At 42.8% G+C, this 10,386-nt stretch overlaps 1 protein-coding gene across 1 annotated transcript; it reads left to right on the top strand.

The window, feature by feature from the left end:
• Positions 1-1,590: 1,590 nt before the first annotated feature.
• Positions 1,591-10,277, top strand: T265_12711 (hypothetical protein; the record flags this gene model as incomplete). The annotated part of the gene is made up of 4 exons (XM_009165061.1): positions 1,591-1,647; positions 3,471-3,684; positions 9,393-9,548; positions 10,014-10,277. Coding segments are annotated over 4 exons (690 nt in total), but the record flags the coding sequence as incomplete, so codon positions are not given.
• Between the last annotated feature and the right edge of the window lie 109 nt (positions 10,278-10,386).

Genomic DNA, 10,386 nt, shown 5'->3' with positions numbered 1-10,386 from the left:
ATTCAGCTGTATTGCTTTGATGTGTGACATGATGCGTCCCGTTATAGTATATTTTTACCAATCTATCATGCCCGTCTGCAAAAGACCGCGTGCAACACCACGGACTTCCTGGAATAATGAGTCTACAAGGGTGATTCAAGAGTGGATTCACTGTGACCCTGCTGAATGACAGCTAGCATTAACTAACTGGCCTTCCGAGTGCTGTGAGCCACCAGATGGCTCATTGCATAGAAGTGAGCTCAACTGTTCAACTACCCGCAACCATTCGAGCATGGTGATGGTTTTGGAACTGTTCCCACCCTCAACTGTACATGGGTACAGGGAGTTCGGGCGTTCATAGGTTCATGCTGCTCAGCGTAAACCCAATCGTTTGAAGTTGTCTACGAGCTCCGTTCCAATTGACATGCCGATTCGAAAACGATGGAAACGCATCATCATAATGAAGCCCCCCCCCCCCCATGAAAAATGTAAATAAGAATGAATTCCGCGAGGTTTTAGTACGTTTCTGGCAGAATTGTTTGTGTGATGCCGGAAGAAATGGGAGCAAAAGACCACAGCTTATTTGGATACAGTCGACTCATGTGCCAAGATAATAAAAGTGCTAGACTGTCAACACTCCAATCAGATGGCGAAACACCTGATATTTTATTAGGAACAAAGATGGGCTCATGAACATGTTTTCGATGGGTTTTTTTTTCAAGTTATGCATTTGCGAAGAGGGCAGTATTTAACATACTTGGATGAGCATGGCGTAAATGGACAGGAAATTGATTGGGAGACGACATTGGCTACCTATCAAAAGAACAATTAGTTCAGGCCAGGTGACGTCAGCTAGTCCGTGCTGGTGGTACTATAGTAGTGTGTTCAGGACCAAGGTGCATGTGTGAGAGGAGCTGAGTTAGACCATGGCAAGTACAACACACGAACAAAGCGCTTTTGTCAAAGGAGGATCGCATTGCGATGTCGTATGGTTATAGCCTGAGGTATTGCGATTGTGCGTTGCTGTACTGATCTGAGTTGATCACCCGGCTCCCTGTAAACAATGCGGAAGCTTTGTCTGGGCATCACGTTGTACACCGTATCTGCAAGATGTTGTTATCGCCCTTCTAGTTCCAGAGCCTAGCCAGGGTGGATTGTGTTCCTTCATCCCTTGGCCAACTTGCCTTGTCATGCGTCCGATGTAATCTGCTACATATCAGTAAGAAAATGAGTACACTAGCATATTTTTGGCGTGATCAAGCACTCTATATTTGAGAAATTCTTTGACAGAGGATCGTTTCCGGTATACATGAGGAATTCGCTATTTGAATTCCTCCAAGTAATTTATTTTTTCTTGAAAACACACCTACTTCCTCTAACCAACAGATGCTAATTTCGTTTATCATTTCATGTTTCTTGCTGGCTTAGTAGAAAGCTTGACTAGTTTACATGTCTGCTTTGAAGAATTTAGTATTTCAAACATGACACATTGTCTTGGCTGTAAACATTACTGTTTTTTAATGGCAATTTCTCTCACATCATAAATGCATTTTTCATCAATTTCTAGACGTCAGACTACGAATTCCTTTCCAATGGGATAGAAAAGCAGTGATGTGGAATGAACAGGCAGTTGATTTCAAAACGATATTGTTTCAAGCTGATGATCTCGTAAGTTTCTACGATCCGAGGACGGAAACTAAAGACCATTTCACCCACTCCGGCGCTTATCACAGGTTCCACTAATTTAATCTGTAATTATTACGCTACAAGCGAGATCAAGTGGTCTCAAATATTTTCGTTTGCTTCCGTTTATTGCACTTCTTCGTGGCTGAAATATCCGTGACTCGCCGTCAAGGATCTAACTGAGATTTTGCCCTGTCAGTCAGGTCAATTGATGCTGAACATCCTAGAGGCACTCTATTGCTGTTTCATCCTTGTTTGGAAATGTCAGTAGTGCGCATCTCATTTATTTTGGTCTTTAAAACATAGTAACAGAAGCGCTAATCAAAGACTTCTCAATGCTAATCACCAGACAGTGTTTTAGCTAGATCATAGTGAAACTACAACAAATATATTTAACCGTCACGCAAGCGACAAGCAGGGATGTAAGGGCGGGAATTCTTTGAAAATCTTCGAGAAGCAAATCTTACTTGACCAAATAAGGTGGACGCGCAATAGGACTTGGGCCTTAGCACTCACCCCTCAACCATACCCCGAAGGAAGAAAATCACACTCTCTTATTTGAAGGTAATTGGTCTAGCTTTCGTATGCTTTCATGTTTTTTTTACAACACAATGAGATAGTACTTAGCAGTGCGCAACTCACGAAAGTTCGGAGAGTTTTGAACCGTCGACTACTCACCCTTCAATCACGGGAACAAGTTGGCCGGAGATCAACGGTAAAGTGTTTGAACTACTAGTCAAGGGCAGGTTCGAAACTCCCCGAAGTTCCGTGAACTATGCATTGCTGATGATTTCTTGTAAAAATGAAACAAGTATTCTGTGCTTCTCAGTCTTTCAGTGTGGACTGGTTCCACTGACAGGATGAAATCTCCAGTGAATATTATCGAATATCACCAAATGAATCGGAGGAATAACAATTTCACTGGATTTGTGAAACTTTTAACTGAAAAGTCATCACTCAGTCAACAGGTGTAGCCATATGACGTGTTTTACGTGTCTGAAGGATGAGTGGTACCATACCTGTCTAAATGCGAGTCAGTAGCCCTGCTGATCAGTCTCTGATGGCCGAATGGTTAAAAGCTGAAGCAACTAGCCGGACGGTATCGAGTTCGCAACTCTCTAGGGTTTCTTCAAACGCGCAATGCTGATGGGCCCCAATAAGGATAAAACGGGATGAAACATCACTTGAACATTACCGAATCTCTCCACATCACCGTTGTAAAGATCCAATGTCCAAGTTCCGCCCCTGCATCGGATGGAAGGTGACGTTTAACACGGAAAATATGGAATCATTTTGCAGTGTTTGTTTAGCATTGCTTACTAGTCAACATACGTCCAAGAAAGTTCAAAAGGACACGTAAGAAGGTTCAGTTTTAGGAAAAGTCTGTGCAGATAAGATGTTTACTTTTGCGCCTGACGGCTGGTAACTGCGTAGTTAGTAAGGGCTGATAAATAACCTCGCAGAGAAGGGGTTTTCCTCTTTTCGTTGCTCTAGTATTATAGGGGTAGATTCACAGGTTCTTTAGGTATTAAGCCTGATTTGTGTTTCGCATGTTTTGACAAAGGCTTAGATAAGTGTCATGCAGTCTAATTGTCTCATCATAACGCATTTCAACTGTATTAATATTTGATTCCCTCACAGACGGTAAAACTAAGTTATTCGTTGAAGCTTGTGCAATGAAACAAGTGAGAAGCGGCCTATTTCACTTCTGTGTCGAACCTACAGTGTTCCGTCTAGTTAAGACTTAATGGTTGGATCAACGACTACATTATCCACCTGCCGTTCTTTACTTCACTTGTTCAAAATAGTTCAAAGACAGAATCCGTCCCACACGCATTCCAGAGGCGATTGACCTCTTCAAAATTGACCGGATCCATGAAGGGTGTTCTGGGCAAGTAATTGCCACGGGCACGGCGGTACTGCGGACTCACGAACTGTACAAGTGGAATCAACTCGACATGGTCAACCTGGTAGATAGTTTTAACGAGTTGATGGAGGACAAATTACCCTTTGAATTCGACGGTGAGTTGATTAAAAGCAAATTTAGTATCATTTCTAATCCACCGTTCTTTTGATCACCGAACTTGAATCTACCCTGGTACTATTACAGTGAATAGTACATTCAGTGCGCCGACAGGCGGCATTCAAAACCAAGCCGGCAGTTTGCTGGTTTGGATCACTCTAGCGACTCGCGGGACACATCCTGCGTTCTTTCGAGGCTAGAGAGGCTATCCGTTGTTTCCCACTTGTCACCACAAGATGCCTTACCGGGTGAGAATTTAACTACACTTTTTCGAATACCCAGAAGTTCGGAAGATTCTCACAATAACCAGCTTGCTTGCATGTGTCGCATGATCATATGAGTCATCACACCGCTTTTTTTGAATTTTTGCAAAAAGCCTGCTAGAAAAGTATGATCTCTTAAACAGTAGTGATGCTTTGCATAGGGATAAAGCGCAGCGGACTACGTTATCTTCACAGAAATATTCACCAGTACGTTACAGCTGAGTAGAATTACCCCCTTCTGTCAAAACCGAGTGTTTGAAATCCAGCCTAACTTTAATCAATATCCTAGTACTCCCGCCCCCACACTACGTGTCTGAAAGTCAAGGTCAGTTGTGGAACCAGGAGGCAAATGAGCCTCAGCGAAGCGGTCACGTGAGCTTCCGGTGATGAGTCATTCCCGCAAGGTGCACTGATCGACCGGGTGACGAGTTAAGCGGTCAAATTCGTTGTGTCTGATCAGGGTCATACATCACCACATTGATCAGGATTACTTCAGCGAATGTTGTGAAGACAACCTCACTGCGACTTGTTTACAGGCCACTAAGGACACCGACGAAAACTGTATGGCAGTCATGAGATGGCCTCGAAATAACCGGAAATGTGAAGCGACCGAAAGAGAGTGGACTATAAAGATATCCTAGAGCGAAAGAGCAAAACCATTTATTCTCCTAATAAGGTTTGGTAGGTTGTGTCTGGATTATAGCCTGCTGAGCACAGGTTTTTAACTTTAATAGCTATTGAGCAAACTTACGCATACTTTAGCGAATATACACTCATCTGTAAACTAATTTGGTTCTTTCGAGAGACTCACCTGGAACCCAGCTGAATCTCTCGTTTATGATGTTCTCAGGCAACTGAATGTGCTGCACCAGGCCGCCTCATGTTTCAGTCGCTACGATATTTGAAATATCGCGATACATGTCAATGGATTTTCAGCAACCTTATGAGTAGTACATTACAAATATTACGCATACTTTGTTAAAACTCCAGCTAACGTATCAAACTCACATTATCATTACACGGTGCCTGTCTGCACTTGCGAGCCGACGTGGTTTGTGATGACATGAAGAACTTCCAACGTCAAAAGCACGAGAGAAACGTGTATCGGAACCAATGTAATTGAGTTTATTAGAATCAAGTTATACTACTTCGAGCGGCAGCCACATTTTATGTCGATCAGTCAACAGCTATCTACTGACCTGTTCCTTGTATGTATTACACTGTGTCTGCTCTGTTTGAAACGTATGGATTACGCGCGAATCAAGTCTCTCTTTCAAATTAGGGCTAATAAACTTACTGATGAACTGCGATGCTATTTTTCTAAACAGCGTTGTGGTAACCTAATATGAACGTAATTTTTTGTAAACCCTAAAGTCTAATGGGTAGTGTCGTTTGTCGTTCACTGTCACACTTGATAAACATTGTGTTCGACTTGCAGAATGGAAGCAGAAGATGACACGTACTCTAGTGTATCTCAGAGAACAGTCTGGATAAGTTATTTGCCTGTCCTCTTTAATTTCGTTTTCTAAACTCCGTGATAAACTGTATGTCCATTGCACTCATCGCCCTCATTCCCCCTGTTGCGTAAACTGCGGATTCCGATCTTCTCTTTTTTTCCGATGCAGCAAGATTCACAAGTACCAGTCAGTATTTTTGCACAAACTCCTGAGAATCGTGTTACCAGGTGAGTATTTTGATGCAGAAAGTCAAAGGATTTCTTATCCTGTTTTGGGTGACCTCTGAGAAAGTGGCGAATGTTTATTAGTCCAACGGAACAGCTAACCTGGAATGTCAGGCAAACAAAAAGGAGTCTACTGGGTTTCCATAAATATGTCGGAGTGTGCTCACATCCCAGACATTTGCCCACATAACAACTCACTGGCGGGTAATTTGGAGCTCTAGAGGAATTTCAACAGTGACCGTCCGATTTGAATACCATCCACGTTATTTTAATGTCAAAATGACACCCTAGTTAAGCATTCCGACGAAGTGTTTCACTTAACGTGAACTGAGGCTCACGATGAAATAGTGAGCGCTTTCAAAGCGATAGGCAGGCTGTTTGCAGCATTGATTTTTCGCTCACCACAGGCCTTTTCAGGCCTATTAATCCTGTTGGCTGAAACAGTCTTCGCACGTTCCAAGGTGTCTGAATCAAATAGATTAACAACAAACCACGTTATTAGTTGTGCCCCATGGAGACGGTTGCTGCGGTCAAATTAGCCAATCAGTTGTACAGATCATTATATGCATGAATATTTATTATTAATTGTACCGAGGTCCCACTGTGCTGTTTAGACAAACCTGATGATGAACTTTCAGTGGGCAATTAATGCATTTGAAGCAGACTTTCAGTGTCATTCTCTGCTCTGTGGATAGTGTGTTTGCTTAAGCTGTTGTCCATAAAACGGATTTTGGAGATGAGAACTGATGTCACCTTGCTAATATTTAGCTTATACTTATGGTCACGACGATGGTTAACTTTCAGAACACCTTGATCGGCTGTCCGCAAACCTCTGTATGACCTTGAAATTAGGAAATCTACCAGAAAAACTCTGCCTTTTCAAGAGACAAGTTGCCATACTGGACAGTTTGAGCAATTTCTGATCTATCGACAGACCACTTTGGCCACTTTCGATGTTGATGACTGCTTGTTTGCTTCGGTCGCGACCCGAGTCCAAACAACTCCGTCGATTGATCGAAACGCCACCGGAACAATATCTTCTGATCATAGATTTGTGATCTTTAGAACGATATTTGGACCGGTTGAGTAACAAAAGCAGTGTACACATTCCAAAACTGGGCGGAGGAAATTGTATGTAATCTACTTTTGGAATTTTAGCTTGGTGTTGATATCGACCGGGAACATGTGTGAAACTGCACCAACCAAGTTGAACGACTAGGAAAGAGCTTGTCTGTAGCTTTGGTTGAATGAAACATGTTTTTAAACCAATGCTATATTCGAGAAATACACTCATTTGCAAATCAATTTGGTTTTCACGAGAGACTCAACTGAATCTCTCGTTTATAATATTCTACAACTGAATGTGCTGCACACAAGCCGCCTCATGTTTCACCTGGCACGATATTCGAGATATCGCAGTATATTTTCATAAAGGAAACTACTCACAAGCTATATACATATATATATATATATATATATATATATTCACTATACCATAGCCCTTTTATATTTGGCAAATCTACGCGACTCTGCTGAGTTACCCCGATATCTACGCACCATCATTCTGGAAATATAGAATGTTATAGCTCTCCGCAAAATGCATTGTACCCACTGTTTCAAGCGAATAATGCTTCACATATTTTTAATCAGAAACTACCATATCTGCCTTCGTATGTTTTTGGTTTTATACCACACTTCCTAGAGTATTGCTGGATTGACCTTGACCGAATGCGTTTTCCACCAGCGCTGCTTTCCCACGACTTACGTATCTACGTTTGCGCAAATCCCTTCAACGTCTGCACAGCTCCTCCCTAAGGCTCAAGTGCATTGCACTGTGACAAATGCGGGACAATATTTTGTGTTATATGGTGGCCAATTTCAGTAATTTGAAGCGTCGCGACAGCCTGATCCAACGGCGAAATTCAGCCAATTGAAGGCAGGAGTGACCAATGACTTCGGCAATTTCCATTGTCAACCTTCGAATTTTTTTCCATTGATATGTAACAGCTAAGCATATATGTAGGTGTATAAGTTTAACTGTGAACAGTGCACAATATTTTCTACTATGTACGCTTATCAACAACACGGCTTTCCACATTTTTCCCTAAAGAACATTACAACGTGGATTCACATTTTTGCATTATATTCATACTACCGATAACGTTAGAAGTAGATGGGTAGGGAAATTTTCAACAAATCGCTGACAGAAGAAGGTTTCAAGCTCAGGGTCCAAACTTAGACTCAAGAGGAGAAACCCTGGACAAAAATTCCATGAATCCAGAGAGAAAAGGATGCCACAATGTTCTCAAGTATAACCGCCGCAATAGTGACAATAAACATGTTTCACCTTGTGTTTTAGAGGTAGGATAATTAATGTTCCACTTTGCAAGGTTTGTCGTCGAGTTTCTCAACTGTTCCAGCAAGATGCACGACAAAATCAGCACTAGTTAAGTTCCACAATGAAAGGTTTGTAAAGTTGAGTGCTGTCCCTTAGTAGCATGGTCCGTATTATATTCCAGATTTACGTGTGGCTGGTGAACGGTGTGACTTTGTGATCTATAAGTTATTTCACAAGGACGTTTGTAGTGCTTCATTACCAGCCAGCGAGGAGGGATGACCAGGAGTCGTGTGAGTACTGCCTTTTACCATCGTTCTGAAAACGTCTCGGTATTATCATGAAGGTTAACGGTGTCTTACCAAACGTGGTGTAAAACGGCTTTTTCCGTGTTCAATGTGAAATCACATTCAGGGAGTGGAAATATTTTTGTTATAATGACAACTCTTGTTCGTTCACGCATTTCAACGGAACACGACCTGACCCCCACTTACTGATCGCTTGTTCGCGTAAACCAGTTTAACAATATGGGTTGCAAAAACTGATTCCTTAAGAGTAAATTTGATCTGTGGTTTGTGTTGTGCGTTCTTGATCTGAGTGTGAAAGTTAGTTGGAATTGGACGGTGAACATTGTGTTCTAATCCTCCCCACTTTTCACGTCTCCAAAGTGCATATGTCTGCAAGTTCAAGCTGATGGTTTCTGTAGCCAGCCATGATGGAGTGTCTTCTGACACCATTTGGGAGACTTGGGGACAACAGATGGAAAATAGGAATGGACGAAGTTGGTCTTTCAGGATTTGTTGGAATACTGGACGACCATATTTCTGGCGCAAATGACGTGCGTTGCGATGCTCTACTAAGTTACTGGTAGGACAGATCCATGACTGCTCCCTGACTGTCTGTATCTGCGCATTCTTGACATTGGTTAGGTAGGCCTCACTACACTTCCTAGACACAACTTAGCTATTTATTCCTATTTCATGCGTCAAATTTTCTGTCTTGAAAAGTCTACGTAGTGTGATTTTATACTGTGCTTTATGTCACTAATGAGAGTGACGGTGTTGTGCAACAGCTGGAGTAAGGACTACGCGACAAACCGAATCGGAATGCGTTGACAACATGTCATGATTCAGAATGATCTGGTCAAAAGTAACGGTAGCAAATAAAACTTTGAATTGTGAAATAAGGCAAGCTCTCGCGCTGCTGAAATAGTGCTGAGCGAGGGAGGTATTCACTGTGGCTGAGGCACTTTCTTCCAAGTATCTAAATAGATTTTGCAAATTCGACCTTGAGAATCAAAGTTTTTTTCGGGCTAACTGTCACATACCGATACCGTTAGTTGGTTTGAGTTTACTTATTTCGTGCATTAGGTGCACCAAAGTCCCCCAATGCATGAAAACATGTGGGCTTAGACATCTTGCAAAAAAGTCGTCCCAATTCTAAGGGATCGTTCAGCTGTAGCATCCTTCCGGTGCCTAACTGCCATGCTACGCGAAGGAAGCACGAGGGCTGGGATACTGCCGGGTTGCCCAAGCCTAAACAAGGAAAGTCGAGAGGCGGAGGCCGTGTTCGAACCACGGACCGGTCAGTAAATTCGCGCTCTAACCACTTGGGCCATCTCGCCCCATTCTAAAGAATAGCAAATCACTATCTTGCCACTATATACTCTTAAACAGCATTGACTCTTCAGGTGAATTTCTGTTAACGGGAACAGAATGTGTGTTTCACGTAGCCCAGAAGAAATGAGAGGGTAAGAACCTCCATGGGAAAAATTCCTTATAGGGAGTCTGACTGCGACAAGTTCCAAAAAGTGATCCATGACCTGTGCTTCATGGATTTACTCGAGGAATATTCTAGGAGTCAGCACGGAGCTCTTCCTACGGAGGGTGGTAACTATGACAGGCAATGTAAGATGACTCCTAAATACCGTTTTAAACGCATCGGTTCAATGAAGGAAGGAATGGCGTTCCCACGGAAATGGGTTTAAGGTGAATTTGGCAACCGGTGCACTGCATATTCACCTCGACTTATCACAAATGCTCCAGTAAGTCCGACATCATTGCGTGCACATTCAAACTATATTACCATACGGATCAGAAACCTGGCCGCTGCGCGCTGAGGACGTCACAAGGCTTTCAGTGTTTGACCATCGATGTCTTCGGAGCATTGCCCGAATCTGGTGGGAACACCGGAGCAGCAATGCTGAAGTTTGTCGAATGGTGTTCGGGGGGAATTACTCACCCTCGATAGACGAACTGATCACACTGCACAGGTTGCGCTGGCTTGGCCACGTGCTGCGTATGCCAGTCGACTGAATTCCTCGAAGGGCTCTTTTCACACAACCACGTGAAGGGTGGAAGAGAGCCAGGCGCGGTCAAACAATGACTTGGCAGCGAAGTATGAAAGCCATTACCAGCAAACT

Source organism: Opisthorchis viverrini (genome assembly GCF_000715545.1).
Source record: "Opisthorchis viverrini unplaced genomic scaffold opera_v5_11, whole genome shotgun sequence".
Classification (NCBI taxonomy): domain Eukaryota; kingdom Metazoa; phylum Platyhelminthes; class Trematoda; order Opisthorchiida; family Opisthorchiidae; genus Opisthorchis; species Opisthorchis viverrini.
The sequence above is the reverse complement of the archived record's forward strand: the minus strand, read 5'-3'. Positions and strand labels throughout refer to the sequence as shown.